General features: G+C 45.3%; 1 protein-coding gene across 2 annotated transcripts in view; it reads right to left on the bottom strand.

Moving 5' to 3' along the window:
* CNNM4 (cyclin and CBS domain divalent metal cation transport mediator 4) overlaps positions 1-26,359 on the bottom strand; it is a 363,208-nt gene that overhangs the window by 27,517 nt on the left and 309,332 nt on the right. For both annotated transcript variants that reach the window (XM_086943349.1, XM_086943350.1), the window contains one exon: positions 15,399-15,580. In XM_086943349.1, coding sequence (XP_086799475.1) covers positions 15,399-15,580 — 182 coding nt within the window. The remainder of the gene's footprint in view (positions 1-15,398; positions 15,581-26,359) is intronic.

The following is a 26,359-nucleotide window of genomic DNA, read 5'->3' as shown; positions in this document are numbered from 1 at the left end:
GCCTTCTTTCTCTTGAGGAATGCGAACAGTGCTTTCTCAAATGAGAGAAGGAAGAACATCCTCCTCAAAATCGAACCCAAGCTCATCGACCTGGCGAGCAATGAAGGGGCCCCTCTTCTCAGGGACATCTCTTCGGAATGAGTTTATTAAGGATATGGCCAAGTACGTAGCGGGGTTTTAAGCTCTATTCAAAATAAATTGCAGAAAGAGATCAAGAAGGTTTTTGGTAGAACGAGGAGTTGGTTCCTAAGCTGAGGTCAGGTTTTATCCAAACCCGTCTTGGGGCATTACAGCAGGTTCACTCAGGCGAGCTTTGATTCCCAACCAAAGCTTCTACCCCCAGAGACAAAGGTTCCACGGCGGGTCTTCCAGGGATCGGAAGCAGAGAGGTTTTTCCGCAGGTAAGAGTTCTGAAAGACCCTTCAAAAACACCTATAAAGGTGAGAGGCAGGTTGGCCCAATTTTGTGGGAATTGGAGGTTGGTGACTCAGGATCCCTGGGTCCTGGACATAGTCAAGGGATACAAACTTAAGTTTATAGATCCCCCAGTTCAGGTGAAGGCACCTCGCAGGCAAACTCACAAAAGCAGGACAATCAAGAAACCTAAGAAGCTCCAACTCGCTCCCTTTAATCCCCCAAAAAGACAAACAAAAAGCCCTCTCCCACTCTTTATCTGGGAACGCCCCACAAATCTGGAACTCTATCCCTACCCACATCAGGACTAATCCCTCCTTCACAATCTTCAAGAGACGACTAAAAGAATTTCTCCTCAACCGTCATCTATTTGCATCTGGCCAATGAACGCAATATATGTTTCTTCCAATACTCTAGATACTAGCCACTGTACTCTTATGGTTTATGTTTCTATTCATGTATGCTTCTGTAAAGCACTCTGATACCCTTTGGGTCATGTAAGCGCTATATAAAACTCCAAAAAGAAATAAAATAAAAAAAATTAAATCTTGGGGAGGAAGATTCAAGACTGGTAACACATGAGGTAGAGAACTCACTGACTAAAGAGGCTATTCGGGAGGCCTCGCACCCCGGGCTAGGTTTTATCAGCAATATATTCCTGGTCGAGAAGAAAGACAAGGGTAGGAGACTAGTAATACATTTGAAGGAATTAAACGAGGGAGTGGTCTATCACCACTTATAAATGGAGGAGATTTACTTACTATGGGATTTCCTGAGAAAGGGGCATTGGTTATCAAGACTAGATCTCAAGGATGCGCATTTCAAAAATTCGATTTAGCGTGCCTCATCAAAAAATTCCTTTTGTTTACCTGGAAGGGCAAGCTTTGTCAGTGTCGCAGTCTCCCGTTCCGTCTCTCCTCAGCACCTTGGTGCTTTACCAAAGTGCATCGCCCAGTAGCAGCCTGGCTCCAGGCACGGGGAGTGAAACAAACTATTTACCTGGATGATATTTTAATTATGGGCCAGTTCATGGATGTTATCATATAGAAATGACTATCCGTCTACTGGAACCCCTAAGCTTTGTAATAAACCAAAAGCAGTGCAGGCTGGTGCTTAATCAGGAGACACAGTTTCTAGGCTTTGTGGTAAACACAGTCTGGGCGGAGCTGAAGCTACCCGGGGAAAAACGAAGGAAGCTATGCAGGAAGTTAAGAAAGGTGCAAGAAAAATAGAAATAGCCCTAGGGGTTTTGGCAAGGATTCTCTGCCTATTCTCCTCGACGATTCAGGCAACATTCCCTGGCCCCTTGTACAACCGGCCCTCCAAAGACTCAAAACGAAATGCTTACGGGCAAATCACTCAAACTCACAAATGTTGTCTTCAGATCAGGAGTCAAAGGAAGAGCTGTTGTGGTGGCTCAGAAAAGCAGAAGCATGGAATGGCAGGGCCATTTTCAAATAGGAACCGAAAGCAGTGATAGAGTCAGACGCCAGTTTAGAAGGATGGGGAGCGAGATGTGGCAACTCATCAATGAGGCGACGTTGGATAGACCAATCAATCAATCGGGGAATTGTGAAGCGCGCTACTCATCTGTGAGGGTCTCAAGACGCTTGTGGGGTGGGAGGGTGCAGCTCCGAGTCAGCCGAAGAGCCAGGTCTTGAGGCCCTTACTGAAAGAGTGCAGAGTGGGGAGCATCTGATGTTGCTCTGGAGCTCGTTACAGGGTTTTGTCGCGAAGTAGGAGAAGGCTCTTCCGCCCGCTCTTGCTCTGCGGCTCTGCGAGGCTTCAGCAAGGTCGGCAGAGAAAAGTTTCTCTTGGGTACGTGGAAGGAGACTCTTTTGTTGAGGTATTTTTGTCCGGTGTTGTGAAGGGATTTGTAGGCGTGGGTGAGTAGCTTGAAGGTTACCCTCTTCTCTACAGGGAGCCAGTGGAGGTCTTGCAGGTGTTAGGTGATGTGTTCATGTCGTTCGATGCCGAAGACAAGTCTGGCCGCGGTGTTCTGGAGTTTCCGGCATAGAGGGCGTTTCCGTCGTCTAGTCTGTTTGTTATGAGAGCGTGGATGACTGTCTTTCTGGATTCGGGGGGGATCCATTTGAAGGTCTTGCGCAGGATGTGGAGGGAGTTGAAGAAGGTGGAGACGACAGCGTTGATCTGTCAGGTCATGGTGAGGGTGGAGTTGAGTATAATGCAGAGGTTCCGGGCATGGTCCGTGGGAGTGGGGGGTGTTGCAGAGGGCGGTGGGCCACCAGGTGTTGTCCCATGCTGAGGGGGTGGGCCCGAGGGCTTCTGTCTTCTCAGAGTTGAGCTTCAGACAGCTGCTGATCGTCCAGAATGAGACATCTTTCATTCCTTCCTGGAATCTGAGTCTGGTGTTGTCAGGTTCCTTCGTGAGGGAGAGGATGAGCTGGGTGTCGTCAGCGTAAGATACTAGGCGGAGTCCATGCTGTCTGACGATGGCGGTGTGGGGGGCCATGTAGATGTTGATCTCTGTGGGTTCGGTGAGGAAGGGCAGGAGTCTGATTCTTTGGGTTTTGCCGGTGAGGAAGGAGCGGAGCCAGTCGAGGGTAGATCCCTGTATGCCAGCGTGCTGGAGTTCGGCGGTGAGAGTGAGGTGGGAGACGGTGTTGAAGGCTGCGGAGAGGTCTAGTAGGATGAGGGCCGCGGTGTGGCCTTGGTCGAGGAGGGTGCGGATTTCATCTGTGGCGGTGAGGAGGGCGGTCTCAGTGCTGTGGTTGCTGCAGAATCTGGACTGGGAAGGGTAGAGGATGGAGTTCTCTTCGATGAAGTTTGTTAGCTGGACGTTGACGATCTTCTCAGTGACTTTGGCCGTGAAGGGGAGGAGCGAGAGATGGCTCTGTAGTTTTTGAGGTCCGTCGGGTCTGCAGAGGGTTTCTTGAGACAGGGCTTGACTTTAGCGCATTTTCAGTTGTCGGGGAATGTGCCGGATTTGAAGGTGGCGTTGATGGTGCGTTGCGGCTCGGGTACTATGGCGGCAGTGGCTCTGTGGAAGATGTGCAGCAGGCAGGGGTCGGTGGGGGTTCATGAGTGAATGCTCTTCATGGTTGTGGCGGTATCTAAGGTGGTGTCCGGGGTCCAGGGGAAGATGGTAGGTTGGCTGTTGCTGCTGGAGGAAGGAGTGGTTTAGGTGCCTGGTGTCTGTTCGTTGAAGTTGTAGTAGAGTGACATGATTTTTATATGGAAGTAGGAGCCGAGCTAGTTGCAGAGGTCCTGGGAGGGACTGAAGTCCGTGGCTTCGCTGGGGGGTTTGGTGAACTCCTGAATGATGCTGAAGAGTTCCTTTGGGTTGCTGGTGTTAGCGAGGAGTTTGCACTCGATGAACGTCCTTTTGGTGGATCTGAGAGGAAATTACACATCAACTGCTTGTAATTGTTGGCAGGTTCATTTGCAATTCGCTGCTTTACCCAAGGAATTAGGAGATGCTGTGTGATGTGTATGGACAATGTGTCGGCTGAGAGGTACTTCAACAAGATGGGTGGTCTTCATTCGAAGGGTCTTGTAAATTTAGCGAAGGATTTCTGGGGGTACTGCTTGCGAAGGATTTCTGGGGGTACTGCTTGAGCAAGGGAATTTCTGTTGTGGTGCAACATATTCTTGGATTAAGCAATGGTGTGCCTGACTGGTTTTCTCTAAATTTTAAGGACTCCAGCAACTGGAGGTTGGACAGGAACGTGTTCTTCAATATTCAGGAGTCCCTTCAGGATGGACCTCTTTGCAGACAGGCTGAACAGACAGCTGACGAGATTCTTCAGCTGGAGACTGGACATACAGGCTTTTGGGTAGATGACTTCCTCCAGGATTGGAGGGGTTGGGTGCCCTATGCCTTCCCTCCATTTGCCATGCTGCCAAGAGTCCTCCTGGATGTACCCAGATGCAGGGAAACTGCATTGGTGAGAACACCCCTTTGACGGTTACAGGCTTGGTTTCCAATCATGTTGGCAATGGCAAAAAACTTTCCTATCCTAGTGCAGATGCTCAGGGATGCAATTCTAGAACCAGGAGGGGAATTTCATCCTCTTGTGGAACAGGGTCTGCTAGTTATGATGGCCTTGAGGATTTCAGGAGACAGTTGCAAATCCCTGGGCTTTTGGCAGATGCTTTCAGACTCATATCAGTGTTGTGTGCATTTGGAACGAAGAACGCATATCGACTGGCTTGGAACAAATGGGTTTGCTGATGTGTTCGACGGAATTACGATCCCGTTTCAACTGAGTTAGAGCATGTGATTAATTATCTAGGTTCAGGTTTGTCTTACAGAACACCAAATGTCTACAGATCAACTATAACAGCCGGACACTGCTTGGTACATGACATATTTGTTGGCCAGAACTTACTAAGAAAATCATGCGAGTGATGAACCCACCTACAGCTAAGTACACTTCCTTTTGGGATGTTAGGGATGGTTTACAAGTTTTGGCAAATTGGGGTGAGTGCTCGGTTTGTTACAAACTGACGGTTTTGCTCTGTCTGGTGCCATTTAGGCAGACTTCGGAGGTAAGGGCTCTGGATATCACAAGCAAGGCCGAGCAACCTGAGGGAGCTTGTTTTTATAATACAAGGAGAACCAAGACATTATCCACCACTATTTTCTACCCATACTTTGAGTCAAATGAAAGGCTTTGCATGCTTGTGTCTGAAAGAGTACAAGAAGAGAAGAGAAAGTTTGAGGAATGGTGTTAAGCAATTTTTGATTTTACACTGTTGGACTCATAGCGCTGGGTCTCCCCCCACCTTGGCAAGATGGGTGAAAGAGGTCATAAGAGAGGCTGGTGTGACGGTCACTAGATTTAGTACTCATTCTCTTAGGGGTGCGTCTGGTTCCACAGCTTTTGTCTTGGGGGGTGGCTTGCAAGACATCCTAAGATTTGCAGATTGATCCAATGAGATTGTGTTTAAAAGTTGCTATTTTAGAACTGTTGCAAATGCAATTGAGAATGTGTTAATAGCACTTTAAACTTGCATAATGTTAGCCTCCGTGTCCAGACATAAAATGTACATTTTTCACAGCCTGGTGGGCAGAAAATCTGGATTTCATTAAAGACATGGAGGCTAAGAATATTCCACTACATAAATACCATTGTTGATGGAGTACAAAATGCTATTTCAATGTTCTTTCAGGATAAGAAGATGTTTTTAATTAAAATACCATTTGCGGAGTATTTCACTGTTTATTTATTTATTTATTTACGAGTTTATATAGCGCTGAATCGACTCCAACTAGAGTATCTCTGCGCTTTTGGGCCGGTTGACATACACAGAGGAAATGAAAGATGCTGGAGCTAGATCTCGTTTTTAAATAACAGGGTTTTAAGGTGTTTTCTGAATTTCAGATGTTCAGTGCATAGTCTGAGAGTCAGAGGGAGTCTGTTCCACAGTATGGGTCCTACTACTGATAGGGCTTTGCCTCCGTTCCTAGCTTTCATGGCGCGAGGCACTACCAGTAGATGGCTTTTACTGGATCTGAGCGATCTGGGGGGGATGTAGGGAGTGAATTTCTGTTCCAGGTAGGTAGGGCCTTGTCCATTTATGCTCTTGTGAATAAGACAGCATATTTTGAATTTTGTCCTTTGTCGAATGGAAAGCCAGTGCAGTTTGTTTAGGAGTGGCTTAGAATCAGTTCTAGGAGGGGCGTTGAGGACTAGGCGAGCCGTCGTGTTTTGGATTACCTGGAGTCTAGCCAACACTCCCTCATTGGCGGAAAGAAGCAAGCCGTTGCAGTAGTCGATTCGACTCAAGATAAGGGCCTGTACTAGGGTTTTCCTGAATGAGTCGGGCAGCAAGGGAAAGACTTTGCGCAGCATGCTAATGATGTGAAAGCATGAGCCTGCAACGTGGTTGCTGTGTTGTTTTGAGCGATAATTCCTGATCAAGGCGGATCCCTAGGTTTTTGACGACCTGTTTGGGTTCTGGGACTGTACCAAGATCAGGTGGCCACCAATCTGGGGTCCACAATATTTTGGCCTCTCCGAACAGCATAACTTCAGTCTTGCTGACGTTGCACTGTAGATAGTTGGTGGACATCCACTGTGCTACGGCCTTCATGCCTGCTGAGAAGGAGTTCCTTAATTCAGCGGTGAGGGTTTTGAAGGGAAAGAGGAGCTGCGTGTCATCCGCATATGACACTGGGATGAAACCAAATTTGCGCATCACTCTTGCCAGGGGTGCCACGTAGATGTTAAAGAGTGTTGGGCTCAAACAGGAGCCCTGTGGCACCCCTTTTGAAATCTCTACCTCCGCTGATCGATATGCACCCATGGTGACAGTCTTGGTGCGATCAGATAGGAAGCTCCTTAGCCAGGCAAGGGCTTTGTTCTTAATTCCCACGTTCGACAACCGGTCAATAAGGATGTTATGTGACACCGTGTTGAACGCTGCCGACAGATCCAGTAACACTTGGATCACAGAGTAGCCTTTGTCCTGGAACATGTGCCAATCGTCAGTAACAGACAGGAGGGTGGACTCTGTGCTGTGTTTCGGCCTGAAACCAGATTGGGAGTAGTCCAGGCCGCCAGCTATTTCAATGTAGCTGGATAAGTGTCGGTTGACATATTTTTCTGTGAGTTTTCCCAAAAATGGTAGCAGGGAGATGGGCCTGAGATTGGCTAATTCGGTCCATGGTGTGGCAGTATTTTTCCTAATAGGCCTTACTAGTGCCTGCTTCCATTGTCTGGGAACAGAGCCTGTCCTAAGTGTCAGATTGACAAGTATTTCAATCGTAGGACATACGATTTCCAGTAAGGTGGGCATTAGTCTGGCTGGGATAATATCATCGGGGCTGCCGCTTTTGATCTGCGTGGTGAGTACTGATAATTCCTTTGGAGTAATAGGGGGAAAAGTGTCTAGGGTGTGTATGTTTTGATTGTATTCTGAGTCGTGAAATGCGAGAGCTGCGTCGGTAGTCATTGTATTGTTGGAGTTGACTATTCTCTCTTAGATGGTATCTATTTTATTAGAAAAAAATTGAGATATTTCGTCACAGAGCTTTTGTGATGAAATCTCAGAGCTTTCACATGCTGCCGGTTTGACAAAGGATTGTAGTACTTGATATAGGACCCTGGGGGAAGTTGCCTGCGGCCGTGATTTGGGATGCTATGTGGGTTTTTCGCTCAGTACGGATGGCTTTATGAAAGGTGGATAATGAGTCCCAGTAGAGGCTCTTGTCAGTCGCCAGGTGGGAGGATCTCCATTTCTTCTCTAGCTTCCTAGCTGCTTGTTTTAGTGCCCTGAGGTCATCAGAGAACCATATTTCTTGCTTCTTGGCTGGCCGGGGTCTAAATTGTTTTAAGGGGGCTACGCTGTCTATGGCAGACTTAGTTGCTCTTTCGAATTTTTCGAGGGCGCTTTCAATATTCTCAGAAGTGGTAATGGAGGGTTCAGTGAATTTATCTGAAAATGCACTTTTGTTGACTTTATGCCATTGACGTCGTTCGCTTGGGAGGGAAATCGGCCCATGGAGGGCAGGTTTGGGGTGAGGGGTGTAAAATTCAATAATAAAATGGTCAGTCCAGCTGACTTGGGTGGGAGGTAGACAGGTGACTGTGGGGAAATCAGCTAGTATCAGATCTAGGGTGTGCCCTGCCTGGTGTGTTGGGCCCACGTTTCGTTGTGTTAACCCCAGTAGGGATAGGTCCTTTAGAACAGATTGTGCCTCCTTGCAGTCTTTCTGTTCGCTGTGTATGTTAAAATCTCCTACTAATAAGAAGTCCCTGTCGTTGTTAGCATAAGGGGCAAGGTTATCAAGTAGCGTGTTAGAAAAGTTTGTGCTGGGTCCTGGTGGGCGGTACACTAGGGCACCCATTCTGGTATGTGTGGGGGAGAAGGCAGATTTGAAGATCAATAATTCAATGTCAGGAGTGCTTAGTTCTGCTACAATGGTGCAATTGATCTCTTGCTTGTGAATAATCGCGATCCCTCCTCCTATTTACCTGGGGCGGTCTAGCCTGAGTATTTTGTAGCCGATTGGAATTGCAAATGCAATTGAGGGGGTCGGGTGGGGTTTAAGCCAAGTTTCAGTGATGAAACACAGATCTGGCTCGTTGGTAGAAACTAGGTCCCATACTTCAGATGTGTGCTTAGGTAGTGACCTTATATTGCAAAGAAGATTTTTCCTTCCAGAGAGAGTGAGAGTGCTGGTGATATTTTCCCTGACAATGGGGGGGGGGAGTATAGGCTGTTACATGCTCCTTAGTGCAAGTTTCCTGGAACTGTGTGGTAAACTGGGCTCTACAGTGGAGACAGGCGAAAGGACCCTCTACAGAGAGGCTCTCTTCCTTACCACAATCTTGTGTTTGTTTCACATGTAGATTCCGAAGTACCTGGGCTGGGTAGGTTATCCTGGAGAAAGGGGGATTTTGCAGATCGTGTGTAGTTACCCCCATGGCCCCGTCCTGTCACGGACGGGCTGGTCTTAGACTAGTCTTTGGCGCCATCAAGACGCCCCTCTGCGCGCAACCGCTGCGCGCTTGGGCCGACGACTGGCTGAATAGTCATTCTGAAGTGGTGCAAGAGCGCTAACCGCTCGACTGCCTCGGGGTTGCTGGGCGTGTCTGTCTCTCACCTGCCCCGCCCTCCCCTCAACGGTATTGGATACCGAGTCGGACCAAGGCGGGAAGGCTTGAACACTGAGCGCAGACAGGAAAATCAGCCCCTGGTGCCCCTTACAGTTCTGGGAAGTATCGTTCGTGCACAGAGGGTGAGTGTGTAAAATTAGTTCTCAATTTCAGACACAGAGTGCAATTTATAAAATATTTGTCAAATGACATGCGGCGCAAGTGAGTTATTTTAAAATTCGCAATCAATCTTAAAAAAGTCCACCAGCTTTTTACAAGTGTTCCGCTCTGAGGAAGTAATTACCTGGCACCAAGCGGGGTCAGGAGACACTGCCACTGTCCTCCCCTTACCGTTGAAGATTAGTTCTGTATTACAGTTATCTTGTTTGCAGGGCTGGAAGAAGGAAGATGATGGCACGCTGCTGGACTTTATACCTTATTAAATGTTTTAAAGTTCTGAATTCTTTCAACTGTTGCTGCTGTGAGCGGTCAATAAATGAGTTTTGCATAATTTTAGTCTCCGTGTCCTTAATAAAATATAGATTTTTTTGCCCATCAGGCTGTGAAATATTTACATTTTCCTTCTCGAAAACCTGAGCTCACCGGTTTATTTTTTTGGCTGAGGGGTTAGTGGCAGGGCATAGATAATGGGAGCGAGCATTGGGACTAAGAGTAACAGAGTCACAATAAAGGTAATTTTTGCTATCTATAAGGTAATTGCTATTTCTAATTCTCTGTTATGGAGGCATGGTCCAAAGTAACTGAAAATGGAAATATAAATCTGAGCAAACATGTTAAGCAGATCTTTGTAGCTAAACATAGCATTGCTCTAGGACGAACCCTTGAAATCAGTATTAGAAAAATGTGTGTGGGAAAGCCCAAATACACCCTGTTTCAGTGTGGTACATGCATGGAGAAAGCCACAGGTGCTGCCTTGATTAACCTGAGACTGCATATCCGCTTCAATCTGACTGACCAATGAAACAGCAGAGATTTGCTGAGGCACTCCCTCTTTTGGAGTATGTGCTGCATCCACAAACTGTGGGTTACGTAAGCCAAATTATCAATTTATCAGGGTCAGGGGAATGAGATCACTTTGCAGAGGGATTGAAAATTATATATATATATATATATATATATATATATATATATATATATATATATATATATATATATATATATATATATATTTTAAAGACCTATAGAATCGAAACGTGTCATGTCTCTTCGAAACAAGTTAAATAAAATCCATTATTTATATAACTCTGGATAACCATAGTTGCCAGTTTAACCACTTGGCTGCTAGGCGTTTTTCCCCCCCTGTGCTGGAAATTGCCATTTTAGTGGCACCATGACGAGCTCAGCTCGTCATCAGCACACGACACCCGTGGGTGATGACGAGCTGAGCTCGTCATCAGCATCGAAGGGGTTAATAGGCATTCAGTTTTTATTATCTCTGCTCTAAAGTGCATTACATTAATATTCAGTGAGAGCACACACCGGCCCATATACTTGTGTGTTTGAAAATATCCTGCTTTTTTCAGAGAATAGTGAAGTGAACTCAACTACAGACTCAATAAAAAAATCAGTTTAAACAAAAAGTACGACTGCCTGTGTATCAAAACTGGTGGCTGCTTCGGAGAGTCCTTTATCCACCCTGCAGCTCAGCTTCCGAAATCTCATTTAATTTGTTTGGCAATAGGACATTTGGACTGGCTACCTGATGACAGCTGTAGACAGGCAGGACTCAAGCACAGTGTCCGGTCACATGGACTAGGACAGCTCCTGGCAACATCCTGGATATTACTGATATAATTTTTTTTTTTAACATCGTTTTTATTGCAGTACCAAATCTTTGCATATACAGTACGATTTCCAGTATGTCGTCAATGCAGCAATTAAATGGAGAGTCTGCCTGAGCAAATCATTTACACAGCCAATAAGCCCACATCCCGAAGGCCGGGCGGCGTCAGTTATATACTCAGTCTTCGCAATTACCCCAATTTCCTGTAGTCCGGATATCAGGAGAACAGTGGTACACTTTTGTATTTTCACCCCTCCCCCTCCCCCTAACAACGAACCGGCCCCGAACTCCCAAAAGCCCCCCCCTTTCCGCCTCCCCCCCGTGCCTGCGCCTATGCTTGGATTACTAGATAACGTATGCTTTGGTGTTTGCAAGGAGGAATGTACCATTCGCTAAGAGTGTGTACCCGGTGTACTAGTGGGATCTTCCATATCGGTGTCTGTTTGTCCCCCCTCCTCCTTCCCAGTACCATCGCGGAGCGCCTGCACTAGTGACTCCCATGCTGTCGCCCTTTCGAACGCCTTTTACGTCTGTCGCGCGCCTAGCCAGTTGATATTGCAGGGTGCTTTCGCTCGCCGCCCATTTTAGGCATTCATTGTACCACCGCTTATATGTGGGCCCCCTCTTGGATTTCCAATTCCTAGTGATTTCCCTCTTCGCAAGTATCAACCCCATATCTATGAACTTACTGGTCTTCTTATTCATGGGCGTGTGAGGAAACCAGTGTAGTACCCCTACCGCTTTGGTGTATTGCAATTCTCTATCTGTAGCATTATTCAGTGCCTCCCCGATCTCCTGCCAGTAGTCCCTCAATTGGGGGCAATCCCATAGCATGTGTCCCAGATCTGCCTCGACTGTATTGCATCTAGGGCAAGCCTCTTGCTCAAATCCAAAGTATTGCTTCAGTTTCCCTGGTGTGAGGTACGCCCTGTGGAGGATGTAAAAGTGTATCAGTTGAAATCTGGCGTTTCTCGTGCTCTTCCTCGCCCCCCGCAGCAATTGTCCCCAGGTGGTGTCGGGGATCTCCATCTGCAGATCCAGTTCCCATTTAGCTTTCAGGGCGGTGAGTGGCTGCAGGGTTTCTCGCAACATTCGGGTATATAGGCAGGTCACGGCCTTATAAGTGCCGGCTGCCATCATCGTATATTGACAGGCCATAGAGGTGGCAGGTTCTTGCAGCCCCTCCCCCCAGTGCTCCTGCATTGCTCCGGTTACAGCAGCGTGCATCAAATAGTCTCCTCTAGGCAGGTCGAATCGCTCCTGCAGGGTCTGGAACGGGAGTAACACCCCGTCCTCATAGAGGTCACCCAGCATCTGTAGACCTGCATCTTCCCACCCCTGCAGTCTCGACCAGTCCCCGCCGTGAGGAAGTGCCGTCACCATCCCCAGCGGAATCTACGGTGCGTACATTCGCCGAGTCCCTGCTCTTCGGCGTGCTCGGTTCCAACAGAGTCTAAAAGTCTGCTCCTCCATGGATAAATCTCTAATGAGAAGTTTTTGGTGGAGGGTAATGTACGCAAGCACATGGCGCGGAGTGCCCTCGTCTCTGCCCGGCTCCGGACCTCGGTAGACCCTCGCAATCTCTTGAGTAAAGGACTGCAACTGTGCCGCCAAGTAGTAGCACTCAAAATCAGGCACCGCCATGCCTCCTTCGTCTTTGGGCCGTAATAAAGTGTTGAGCGCTATCCTGCGTCTTCCTGCACCCCATAGAAGTGATATCACCATAGATCTTAATCGTCGGAAGATGGAGCTCAGTATCCACACCGGTAGCGTGCGGAAGTAGTATAGCAGCCTTGGAAGCGCTATCATCTTTAACAATGACACCCGGCCCGTCATCGAGAGCGGAAGAGTGGCCCAAAAGGTCATGCTCCCTTTCAATGCATTAATACAGCGGGTGACATTGCCGTCCAGCATATCCGTTGCCGTATGGTATATGTATACACCCAAATAATGCAAACAGTGACTCCCACTGGAGTGCCTGGAGGTTGGTAGGTTGCACCTCCCCTTTCCGCAGTGGGAATAAGCAGGACTTGGCTCAGTTAACCTTCAGGCCCGACAGTCTCCCGAAAATTCCGAGGAGTCGTTTCGCCCCCTCCAATTCCTCTCACGCGTTCGCTAAAAACAACAGAAGGTCGTCCGTGTATAGCGAAATGGCTTGAGGGCTGGCTCTGTAAATGAGGCCCTTATAATATCGCCCTGACCGAGCCTCAGCCGCAAAGGGTTCCATTGCAAACAACAGGGGGGAAAGCGAACAACCCTGTCTAGTTCCGCGGCCCACCTGATACTGGCTCGAAATGAGAGACCCCACTCTGACTCTCGCCGTGGCCGCCGTGTATAACACTTTGGTCCAACCGATATAACCTTCGCCCAGCCCAAAATGTTGCATCACTCTGTAGAGATACCCCCACTCCAGGCTGTCAAACGCTTTCTCAATATCAATTGAGAACACAAGGGGCACCGACGCCTTCGGCAGCTGGTCTCCGAGTAGTCGAGTTAGTCTACGGATGTTGTTCGTAGTATTCCGTGTGGGGATGAATGTATCAGGCCCGTCATATGGCTCAGCAGCCTGTTAGCTAGTATTTCACTCAGGATTTTATAATCCGTCGTCAACATGGACAGCGGGCGATATGAGGACAGGTTACTGCTCTCCCGTCCAGGCTTCAACAATGGGATCATTAGAGCCTCACGCATGGATTGAGGCAATCTCCCTCTCGTCTTCGATTCATTATATACCTCTTGCAATTGCGGAGCTAGGAACTCCAGGTACTTACTATAAAACTCTATTGGTAGACCATATAGTCCCGGGGTTTTATTCCGAGCCATCTGTTTCACCGCACTCCCTATTTCCCCTAGCGTGATGTTTCGGCCCAATGCATCTGCTGCTTCTTGTTCCAATTGTGGCAGTTGCAGCCCTCCAAGAAAGGCCTCAAGTTCATCCTTTCTGCCCTCCGACCGCTCTCATACAATCCTTTGTAGTACGCCCGAAACCTATCTAGGAATATTACTGATATAATAATGGCTTGTTTGATATACTGTGGCCATTCCAGGCAAACTATATTATTCCTGATATGGCAGTGCCTTATCCTTAACATTGTAAGCATTCTTGACGCATCTATTTTATAATGTTGCCACTCGCACAATAATTCCCACTCTTGACATAATGTTGGCTACCCCGGACACAAAAGCGGTAAAATTCCTTGAACGTGATGGACATCACTGGTAATTGAGGATGATGATGATAAATGGGTATAGATAGCGGAATAAGCTCATATGTGTCTGTGGTATGTGCGAGTGTTTGGTCAAAATTTCTAGCTGAAGCTTAGAGAACAAACATGTATTTAAAAATGTATATCAGCTTTTTCAGTAATAAAATAATGTTTCTTTCATGAAATGACAAGCTTATGGAGGAAATTATGCCTATTTATCTAACATGAAAATAGTCTATTTTCAGAAACCGGCAAATTGATGTTTCAGACAAATCAAAAGCAATTCAGAAATATATTTGAACCAGCTTTTTGAGGGATGAGCCGAGTAGATTTCCCGTAACATTTTTGCTGATTTCCCGTGATTGGTACTAGAGGACATAATACTCCATCTTGAGTGGAGGCATTTTATCCTGGCTATTGATAAAACATTCTGTATATTTTCAGACAGATTACACCAGTTTGTCTTAAGCAAGCAAAACAAATGTAATATGTCTGCTCTCTGATCCTGTAAGTGCTTTACACTTTTACAGCAGCATTGTTATGGGAGCCTGTAGGAGTCATTGTGCTTTGGTGTCAACAGCCTGGAGTGCAGAAAGTGAGTTGGCTAATTTTTTTATGAATTTGCGGCCTTTGTTTTTGCCACCATTTATCAACATCGAGAGGGGAAGGCTTGTGTGACACCACTACATTTTTGGAAGACTGGATTTCTGCCCAAATCGAACCTTTATATTTGCAACCTGCTTTATCTCCCAAATCCGTTAAAGAAGATGCACTTCACTCGCAGTGTGCATTTTAAAGCAGGCATTTATGCCCACACTTTGAAAGTTCACCGGTCACCACTGGGACAAAACCCTGTCTTACAAAAAAACCACACACTTTTACTGTACCTTCAAGCCACTTAATGCTCGGCTAAATGGTCTCTTAGTAGCAGAACTGGAGGACAATTATACAAATGCAACTACAGGCATTTAAAATTGATACTATAGGGATCCAATCTTGAAGAGCAGAATGTTTCGTCTAAGGGTGCATACGAGCAGTAAAGGGCAGGGTGGTGAGCCTCTCTTTAACGACCTGCTTGCCGGAGGAGTTCTCACAGGAGCAGTATAGACCAAAGGGAGAATGTCGTATCACCCTGACAAGCAACTAGTCTGTCAGATCCTGTAGGCAGGGTTTGGGGGAGGGATGGCAGGGGGAGAGAGGTGGGACTCATTTTGCCAAGAATTATACTGGACACAGCCCATGAAGCAGCCAGAGGTAAAGAACTAAAGAGCGGGGGTCTTACACCATGCATAACTGATGGTAAAAGCACATTAAGGCATGATGGCTACAATGTGTTACACATGTCCATTCACGCATGTGCAGCTGCTGAAAGAAATATGTTTGGGGGTGTGGGGGAGGAAGGCTCACCTTGATAAGCTGCACGTCCGTCAGGGCCCGTACGCTGAAGTCTGAGATGTACTGCTGACCTGTGGAGCAACTGTGCGGGTTGATACTGGTACTGACAGTTGAGGAGATGGAGTCGGAGCGCTCGTGGGTACTGAGAGATGCCGAGCGGTTCAGAGCACTCATGTGAGAAGGAGACCGGAGCTCTGGTGAGAGAGATTAAGACAGAGTCACTGCAGGCACACGCAGAACACATGCATGCAGCCAGATAGGCTGAAGAGAGTCATGAGAGAGACAAAAGCAGAACTACAGAGAAGTGGTGGCGAACAACCAGACACAATTAATGCAGATAGGTACATCCGCACTACAGGTCACGGAAAGAAGAGGGAGAACCATCAAACAGGGCTCTGAGTGTCCTCCATGAACAGAGCCAATAAACATAGGCTGAGAGTCACTGGACTGACAGAAAACAGGCACAAAGAGTACACACAAACTGCAGTAGTCTTGGAAGAAAAAAACAACTCAAACTGGATATACATTATTGACAAAAAAACGTGTTTCTACACCTACATACTGTCTAAATGGAAATACATGTTTGGATGGTGCCCGTTGCAGGAATAATAACATGGTGCAGAAAATAAGACCGGGACAAAAATGGTAAATAGGAAGTGGGTGTGAGAGAAGAGCCATAAAATAAAGACAAACTCACTGGGGATACAAGAGGGAATACACAGGGTACGGGGACCCAACTGAGACAGATTCAGCAAGCATAATCTGGTGCTAACGTAGAACTTGGAGGAGTGAGAAACAAACTGACTGAAAAACGAAATGGATACATATAGACTGGACAGAATTAGGAGAAACATTGACCTTACAAAAGTGGGTGGACACACATACTTCTAAATTGAAACAAAGTTTTACAGACACATTTAATTCACATAACTTCAGCATGCAAACTTCAACCACTCACTAAGTCTCGCGTGCACAGCAGATTTGTCTCTTGGCATAACAGTTACAAAAAATCACCATTCGTGAGATGCCCTTCTATTCTCCGGAGCAACAACATGCAGGGGTATATAACCCCCTTTTGTGGCAAAATAGAAGAGTGTTCCACACTATGGCTCAAATAAATACACACTTTTCACATCAATGTGATGTAATATCATAGCTAGGAATAAAAGGCAAGTGTGAATATAAGTGTGTAACTCAAGAAATACAAGGTAACCAAATGCCCTGAGAAAGCAAATTAAAACTACAAAGGTGCAGCAAATACAAACTGCCGGTCCAGTTGCCCTGTTAAATCCTTAAGCTTGTGTTCTTCCAAGGAATAACATAGAAGACAGGGAACAGGTTAGCAAAGGGGCTGGAATTTCAAGCATCCCTTGCAAACCTCAGCAGATCAACAAGGACAATTTACTTAAGGTGACCTACCGTAACCTTCCAATGTGTAGGTTTCTTTTGACTCTTCACATGATGTTACTGCCCCTTCAATTCTTTGTTTAATCATGGTCGGCCTTTCTGCTGTACCGGAGGTAACCCGCCCATGTGCACTCTTGATAATTCTAATGTGTCTTGTCACCTCAAATTCAGAATCATGCTTACTTTAGGAATGTGCCATTCTGGTTTGCACTTGATGTCCTACCTGTTTGCCCACCTACAGGGGACCCTGCTTCCTTTCAGATAGTACCTTGTATTCTCTAAAAGATGTTAAACCTCTCCAAGTGCAGGATCTTGGCTCTATTCAATGTTTCTTACCTATGCACATGATCTATCGGGCTTTGTCTCCGGTTGTTTTGATTGGGCTCAAATACTATCACTGTATGCTATCTAAAAGGTACAGAGAGCTCACAAGTAGGTTATGGTTCACCACTGTAAAGCAACCAGTGGGAAATTGCTAAACATCATCCAGTTTCAAACTAGCAATTTCAGTAGTAACAATGTGACACAGTTTTTCAATGTGTTTTGCATTGCTAAATCTCTATCCACCTAAACTGCCTTAACAATGACAGACATCTGTAAAGGAAAAAAAGGAAAGCCTTCCACCTACAAACCTACAGGATGGAGTGTGTGTGGGAAATATTTAGGAGATTAAAGATCGCTATGAAGAGATAATGTCAGTCAGGTGAAGTACGAGTATTATTCTTTCCCTGCCCACTGAGTCTGAAGTTGAGTAATTGTACTGCTGTATCAAATTTTCTAAATAAGCAGCAGCAACAGTGTGCAGTCAGGATTGGAAAAATACTTACTTCCGAGAAAGACATTTCATACATTGAAGGATCTGCTACCATTTTGACCTTCAAAGGGCTGGAGAGCCTGCAGAAGCAGTGATCATGATGGAACATGGCGATTACTAGTGCGTTGTACTTGGTCCATGAGATATGGGGCTACTGAAAACTGCAAACACATCTACAAGACATGTGTTTGCATGAAGGATTAGTCCACGGTAGAGATTAGAGGCCATAAAAGGGCATTTAAATTCATGATCACACGGTAAGAAATAAAGGAAGAGAACCTGCATAGCATAGACGCAGACAAAATTAAAGAATTGGTCATTAATGATGTACAGCATGGTTGTAAAAAGGAATATCTACAATGAAAAACAAACCCTAAGTACATAACATGCCTCTGAAAGTCTCAAGACCTATAGTCAATTTATGGTTCCTTTCTACAGAACAGGATACAACAGCATATTCATGTTGGTATATGGGACTGAGAAAATGCTGTGCATGGGCCAACTACTTCGGTAGTAACAATGTGACATTCCTCTAATAGACATAAAAAATACCTAATAAAATCCTTGAGTCTATTCTAATAGAAGACACGGACTATATCACACAGACCTAACTGGGGGATAATCCCTTTTAGGACAAAATCCCTCACCCTACGATGGTGGCCTATTTCATCATTTGGGATTCGAATCTCAGAGGAAAACCTAGTTCCTCTGAGGGCTACAACCCCCTCTCTGAGAGGGAGGAGCACAGGAATGTTTTGATGTCGACTCTGCACGGATATTCTAAATCCACCAAATGAGACAAATAGTGTAGATGAGGGTGCAGCACAAAAAATGATTGAAAATGAGAGGAGTGGTGATAAAACTAGCTAAAGAGAACATAATACATGCTTTATTTCTATGCTCTTGCTGCCAGGATTAAAAACAGTGCACCTGCGGTATGGATTTAAACCGCATGCGTGAGATGAAATGTAGTGGTCAACATGTTTCAGCTGTGGTAAACCGCAATCGGGCAGGGCTTTCGTCAGGACTTACAAGATACTGATGCTTAAGTGATATGTGATGTAAAAGAAGGAAATTTAGAATCAAATACGGAACCATTGGTGCTTCCGGTTCCTCTTCTTGGAAAGGTGACTGTACCCGCAATAACTGGGTAAATTGCTTCACCTCAACCGGGCGACAGCTCAGGGAAGGGCGCGCCGCTCTCTCCGTCGGTACCTTAGATGAGCAGAGTCAGTAACTCAGAGGACAATCCCAAATGATGAAGCATGCCACCTTTGGTGGGTGAGGGATTTCATCCTAAAAGGGATTATCCCACAGTTAGGTCTGTGTGATATAGTCAGTGTCTTCTATTAGAATAGACCCAAGGATTTTGTTTGGTATTTTTGATGTATAGAACTGGGGATGTAATCCTGTGCAGGTCTTTAAAATTTTCCCTAAGACCCTTCCTCTAAATCTTTCTTTGTATAGCATTCCTCTAATAAGGACATCCAGCGTAGAGAAAAAACAATTCTCTTTTCCCAGAACTGCGTCCCTAACAATCGCCAACAACAGGCATAACGGAAAGTTCTTTGTTGGATTTCATCTGCTCGAGTTTTCTTACCTTTTGTAACATTATTCATCGCGGCCCCTTTAATCACAATTAAACTACCACCGGAGCCCCATATCTGACATGCAACATCCATATGACACCTGTGAGGTCCATCTTTAATGACAAATGCACACCCTCAGGGGTTAGCAACTCATGGGTCATGAATCTGGCTGGTGGCAAACCTGCATAAGGTTTCAAAGGCATTATGAATCTAGTTTGCAGCAAACAAGGTGACAATCCTGTAATCATAACGCTACTATAGTCTGACTAACAGCAGACATACGACACCTATGAGATTTCAGAGGCACCAGCAATTCGGCTGCTATACCTTTTCGAGGTTTCACCAAGTCCCAGAACTAATGAGCAGCAAATCCGTGTATGGTTTCAGAGAGGCTATGAACCCAATTAGCTACACAATGGAACTGGGATCCTGATCTGGTTAGCTGCAAATCTTCGTAAGAAGTCAGACTGGTCACTAATCTAGCTGTGAACAGAACTGTGCAAGGTTTAGATGTGCAACACTATCTAAGCACAGGCTTCTGCTAGAAGGTTGTGAACTACCGCAAGTATTTCACATGTCCATTATTGTCTAATGGGACAAGTGTCAGAACAAGAAAGAGCCATGTCACATAGATGAAATTAATCCTGACATTACAGTACCTTAAGTTATTCCCCATTATCTTTATCAAACATGTGGTCAGGTAATTCGGCCAAGGACACGAAAGCACAAAAAGCGAATGAGCTAATAAATAAAGGCTGTGATGGGACATACGTCTAGAGTACAATCTAGCAAGAAATTCAACTAGACGAAAAGTAAACAATTGCAACCATTTCCTAAAATGGTTGAAGCGAAAGCTGAGAGTGAATCCTACCTACTACCTACACCAGCCATAAATACTTTATCGTACAGTGATTTCCATATCTTTTCCAAGGGAGGTGTTCTAGACATATAATAGTAAGGGTACTCTTTTGTACCAATCTCCAGCAAGTAATGTCAGCCTGCTAAGAATAAATAATGCAATAATGCATAAATCACAAAGGTATAAAGATACTGATTTGGAATCGAGGTAAAGTTAGATTTGATGTGCTTCCTTCATGTGATAATAGTCACTGAAGCCTAAAAGAGCCAGAGCCACATCCCATCAGAAGGAAAAAACCAAGAGGAGCGCTTGAAGAATCCTAATTAGAGCAGGTTGCAGGCATTTATTCCCACAAAATTCTCTTAGCGGGCACACTACCGCTCTGCCTTTGACAGTATGGTATTTTGCCCACTCGTAGCAAGTCCCTTGGTCTCCTCCCATATGGCATTCACCTTGCTCCCATATACACCTGGCTAGTTGCCGTGCAGCATCTCCAGGAAACAGAGCACGTGAGGCGGCCTTGTGCTTGTCCAGGAGTTCTGCATCAACCATATGATGCAAATGATCAAGAAGGCAATCCAGGGTTTCAGTCCCTCCATTTGTCAACTATTTCAGACGGAGAACAAAGTCAAGGAATCTGGATACTGAATGGCCTATATGGTAGACTGCGCCTTACTATGCACCATGTCGGTGTCCCTCCATGCCTACTGCAGTGACACCTAGTGAGAAGCCGGGCTTTGCGTTTGGCCAAGGCCCAAGAAGGAACAGACACTGCAGGAGCTAATTCAGATAACGCCCTTGTCAAGTTCCCATAGCCTGCAGTCAGGCACAAGGGGTCGCTGCTGCGGATGGAGCCTAGACTTCAGCAGCAGTCTCCATAAGTAAACCCAATAGTTGAAAGGCAGCAAGGAGGGATAATGTGCCAGATGAGTTGATCCTACATCAAATCAAATCATAGAGTATTTGTTAAGCGCACATATCACTCGAAAGTCTCATGGCGCTGGTGGATGACTCAGAGATGGACTTGAAAGGTGCATTACATGTCAAATAGCCATGTATTTAAGTTCTTATGAAAACAGGTGTGATCACTAGTGGTGCGAAGAGATAAAGGCAGTTTGTTCCAAAAGGACGGAGCAATGAACAAGAAAGATCTCCCTCCACAAATAGTGGTACGAATTCTGGGAGATGAGAGGAGTGCTTGGTTGCAGGATCTCAAGGTCCTACCTGGTTGATACCAGCTTAACTTTTTGGCCCAGAAATCCGGACCTTTTGCATACACATTTTTATGCATCAAGCAAAGAATCTTAAAGTGTATACGTTTTCTTACAGGAAGCCAGTGTAAAAGCTTCAAACTAGGTGCCGAAGGAGATCTTGGTGGAAGATTAAGTACCAGCCTTGCAGCTGTGAACCTGCATCCTAGAAAGAAGACTCTCATTGGTAGCAGCTAGCAGGGCATTTCCATAGTCCATACGACTAATAATAAGTCCCTGGACTAGGGGTTTTCTTGCAGCAGTCGGAATCCACTTAAAAACCTTACGTAGGCTACGCATAATACCAAAGCAGGAGCCAACTGTCTTATTAACATGATCTTTCATTGACAGTTTATTATCCATTTGAAAGCCCAGATTACGCTCTGATTGAGTAGGAATGGGACAGGGGCCAAAGCTTAAAGGCCACCAATCGGGAGACCAATGCTCATGAGCCTTGCCATAGAGCATTATCTCAGTTTTTCCTCCATTCAACTGTAAATGGTTTGTGCACATCCACTTATCAATTTGGGACATGCAGTCTTTAAACCGGGACTTGGTTTCTGATGGATCAGGACCAAGAGTGACCAGGATCTGAGTGTCATCAGCGTATGACACAACATCAAAACCATATGAGCTGATCACTTTGGCCAGAGGGGTCACATAAAGATTGAAGAGTGTGGGACCCAGGATAGAGCCCTGTGGTACTCCCATCCTGACTGGTCTTTCCTACCTGTACTATCGTAGTTCTATCAGTTAGATAATTTTTAAGCCACCGTAAAGCCTTACCTATGACACCAATCTCCCAAAGCCGATGTTCAAGAATGCTATGGGAGATGGTGTCAAACGCTGCAGATAAATCTAGCAGCACGAGGATAGATGACTGTCTCCTGTCTAGTGCAAGCCTGATGTTATCAGATACCTCCAACAAAGCTATTTCGGTACTGTGGGCTGCTCTAAAGCCAGATTGGGAAGGGTCAAGCAATCCATAGCTCTCGAGATGGAACACAAGCTGTTTGTTAACTAGTGACTCAAGCATCTTACCGAAATGAGGGATCAAAGATATAGGACGATAGCTGGAAAAAAAATGTGGGTCTGCAGTAGATTTTTTTTAGTATAGGCCTAACTCTGGCAGTTTTCCATATGATGGGAAATTCTGATTCGGACAGTGATTTGTTGAATAAATACTTGAGACTGTCCAAAAGAGCTGGAGCTACAATAGGAAAAATTCTCGGTGGCAAAGGGTCTATAGGAGAACCAGATTTTACTTGTATAAATGCTTTAATCACTTCATCCGAGCCACATTGAGTAAATTCTTCCAAAATGTGAGGTGGATCAAGAATAGTTACAGAACAATTTCACATGTCATTATTAAGATCTTGGGCAGGTAAAGAATTGTGGATGGCCATGATCTTATCATCAAAGAATTTTGAGAGAGAATCTACCCAATCCTGGGAGATAGAAAATTGTGTCTGAACAGGCGGGGTAGAAAATTCCTTCAGAATTTGATATAGTACCTTATTAGAATTTGCTGCCCTCTCAATACGACTAAGAAGAAATGTTCTTCTTGTTTGTGTTATATTTTCCATATACTCATGATGCATCTTTGTACGATTTACGATCAATTGGGTCTTTAGTCTTCCTCCATTTTCGCTCCGCGGTCCTGCAGGAAAGCTTCACTAACTTTAGTTGTTCAGTAAACCATGGAGCGGCTCGGGCTTTAATTGTGACTTTATTGAGAGGAGCAATTTTATCCAGAGTTTTTGTTATAGTTCTATCAAAAGAAATCGCACATTGATCAATGTTATCGATTGTATTGGGTAGAGTTGACCTGAAAGTATTAGTAAATAAAGGTAAGGTGACTTTACGCCAAGATCGTCTCCAGACCACTTCCCTACAGGGGCCCGCATTGATAGTACGATCTAGAATTGCAAATTTTAATAAAAAATGATCCGTCCACAGTAAAGGTAGTGGAGACTCAACCTTGACCACAGTAGAATTTGTTAACAATAGGTCAAGCGTATGGCCCGCAACATGCGTAGGCCCATATACCAACTGGGCAAGTTCCAAGGTACTGAAACTCGTGATTAACTGATCGGTGTCAGGGTCATGTAATAAATCTGCATGATAATTAAAATCACCTAGCAGAAGAAAAGAGTCGGAGGCAAAAACGTGTGGAGCAATGGGCTCCAATAACTTATGAGGTATGTCATTTTTGGAACCAGGAGGTCTATACACTAATGCTCCTCTCCATGTTCCTCCCAACAGACCTTCCATCTTAAAAATACATAGTTCCATTATGTTTGTGCTTATGGATGGGATGGGAGGTGATATTTACTTCCTGAGTTGTAGCTATGAGTAAGCCACCTCCCCTACTTGAACCTCACAGGGAAGGACTGGTAGGTTAAGATCAGTATTCGTATGAACCTCACTAGTTGAACCAGCTCCAAATCCGGCTAACTTTTTAGGTAATAAAGGATTAAGATCTTTCAGCTCCGGGCTAGAATATTTGATCAAAGACATATTAGTAACAACTATTTAAAATAAATACATAAATAAATTAGAAGAAACGAGCAGGGGTCCAGGTAGTTGGCAGCGGTCTGGCGCGGACGGGCGCAGATGGGCTTGTCTTTGGGGCGCCGCTGACCGTGTCCGCTGCCCAGCCCCGCTTTTGTAGGCATGAGAGGCTGGTAATGGAGAGCTGTAATGCTAACTGCACTTCCGGTTGGCATATTGACTAACCGGAAGTGTGACTAACGCCTCCCCGTCCCTACGCACAATCGGCACAAGCCGTGGTGGACCGAGGCCCGAGCGAATCAGATCAGGAAAAAAGAAATGTTTAAGAAAATGCGGCGCAAATTAAAAGAATAATGACGACGCAGGACAAAACTATCTAGTAGTCACAGCAGACAGCGCACGACCCAAAGCAAACTATTGCCAGGAGCTAAGAAGCTAAAAAGACAGTCACAGGTTTCAATATTTTCAGTATTAATTAATTCAATATTTTAAAAACAAACACATGCGGTATGCACCGGCAGAGAATCCACCACCAATTCTCCTTCCAGTGAATCTTAGGCAAACCAGACATAAGGGTGTTCTGCCTGCCACAAATGGGGGCTAGTTGATGGGCAGAAAATAATGAGGTACCATCTTAGCTAGACTTTCCTTCACTGCCCATATTCCTGGCTGTCTGGGGCTTGGGCCTAGCTCCTGATGAAGAAGGAATATGCTACTTACCAGTATGCATCTGTTCTTGGCATAGAGGGCTGCAGAGTGGTACATTATGAATAGATCGCCATCTGGTGTTGGGCTCGGATGATTGCACTTTGTTTTTCTCTTGGAGAGTCTTTTGTATCTTGGTGACTCCTACCTTGGTTGGTAGTGCGCATGGGCATCGGCTCCATCCTTAGATTGTTTTGCCATAGTAGGGTTAGATGGAGTAGTGTAGTACACTGCAGATAAGAATGCCCATGTAAGTGTATCTAAATAAGATAATGTTGGAACAGACACAGGTTTGCGGGGAAGCTGGGAGGGCATGTACCACTCTGCAGCCCTCTATGCCAAGAACAGATGCATACTGGTAAGTAGCATATTCCGTTCGGGGCATATGGGCTGCAGATGGTACATTATGAATAGACTATACAGCAGTTCTCTCCCTAGCGGTGGTCGCCCGTGTCTGTTGCAACTGTCTGAAATAAAGTTTTTAATACTGCTTGTCCCACTCTAGCTTGTTGTGTTGTGTGCACATCTACACAATAGTGTTTTGTGAAGGTGTGCGGTGTAACCCAGGTAGCTGCTTTGCATATGTCATCTAGTGGAATATTTCCTAAAAATGCCATAGATGCTCCTAGTTTACGTGTAGAGTGAGCTCTAGGAGGAACAGTTAATGTTCTCTTTGCTTTTAAGTAGCATATTTGAATGCATTTTACAATCCATCTGGCAATGCCCGCTTTAGAGATGGGATTGCCTTTGTGTGTTGGAGAAAACGCAACAAATAGCTGTTTTGTCTTTCTGAAAGTTTGTGTTCTTTCTATATAGTACAATATGGCCCTTCTAACATCTAATGTATGTAGGGCTCTTTCTGCTACTGTTTGTGGTTTTGGAAAGAAAACCGGTAATTCCACTGACTGATTGATGTGGAATGCTGAAATTACCTTTGGTAAGAATTTTGGGTTTGTTCTAAGAACCACCTTATTTTGGTGTAACTGCATAAATGGTTCTTGAATTGTAAAAGCCTGCAGCTCACTTACTCTTCTAAGTGACGTGATAGCTATGAGGAAGGCCACCTTCCATGTGAGGAATTGTATTTCACACCTATGCATAGGTTCAAAGGGTGGCCCCATTAGTCTGGTAAGTACTATGTTGAGATTCCAGACTGGGGAAGGTGGTCTTCTTGGTGGAATGACTCTTTTGAGTCCTTCCATGAAAGCTTTAATTGCTGGTACTTTAAACAGGGAAAGATGTTGCCTGTTTTGTAGGTACGCCGCTATAGCTGCGAGATGAACTCTTATAGAGGTATATGCTAAGTTACATTGCTGCAAGTGTAGTAAATAGCAAATGATTTGTTTAGTGGATGCGTCCAGAGGGTTGATGTGCTTACTGTTACAGTGTATAGCAAACCTTTTCCATTTTGCTGCATAGCATGCTCTGGTGGTAGGACGTCTTGCTTGTTTAATGATTTCCATACATTCTGGTGGTAAATCTAAATATCCAAACTCTATGACCTCAGGAGCCAGATCGCTAGGTTCAGTTGTTTGGGATCTGGGTGCATTATTTCTCCATGGTTCTGTGTAAGATGCATGGGTAATAATCTTAGCTTTTGATGTGGTACTTGTGAGAGTTGTAGCAGTGTGGTGAACCACGGCTGCCTTGCCCACGTGGGTGCCACTAGTATCATTGTCATTGAGTGTTGCTGCAGCTTCCGAACCAGTAACGGAATTAGTGGTAGAGGAGGGAACGCGTAAGCAAATTTGTTGGACCAATTTATCCATAGTGCATTGCCCTGGGACCGTTGGTGTGGGTACCTGGATGCGAAGTTTTTGCATTTTGCGTTCTGA

This window comes from Lissotriton vulgaris, chromosome 11 (assembly GCF_964263255.1).
Source record: "Lissotriton vulgaris chromosome 11, aLisVul1.2, whole genome shotgun sequence".
Lineage (NCBI taxonomy): Eukaryota > Metazoa > Chordata > Amphibia > Caudata > Salamandridae > Lissotriton > Lissotriton vulgaris.
Note: the sequence above shows the minus strand (reverse complement) of the source record. Positions and strands in the feature narration are given on the sequence as shown.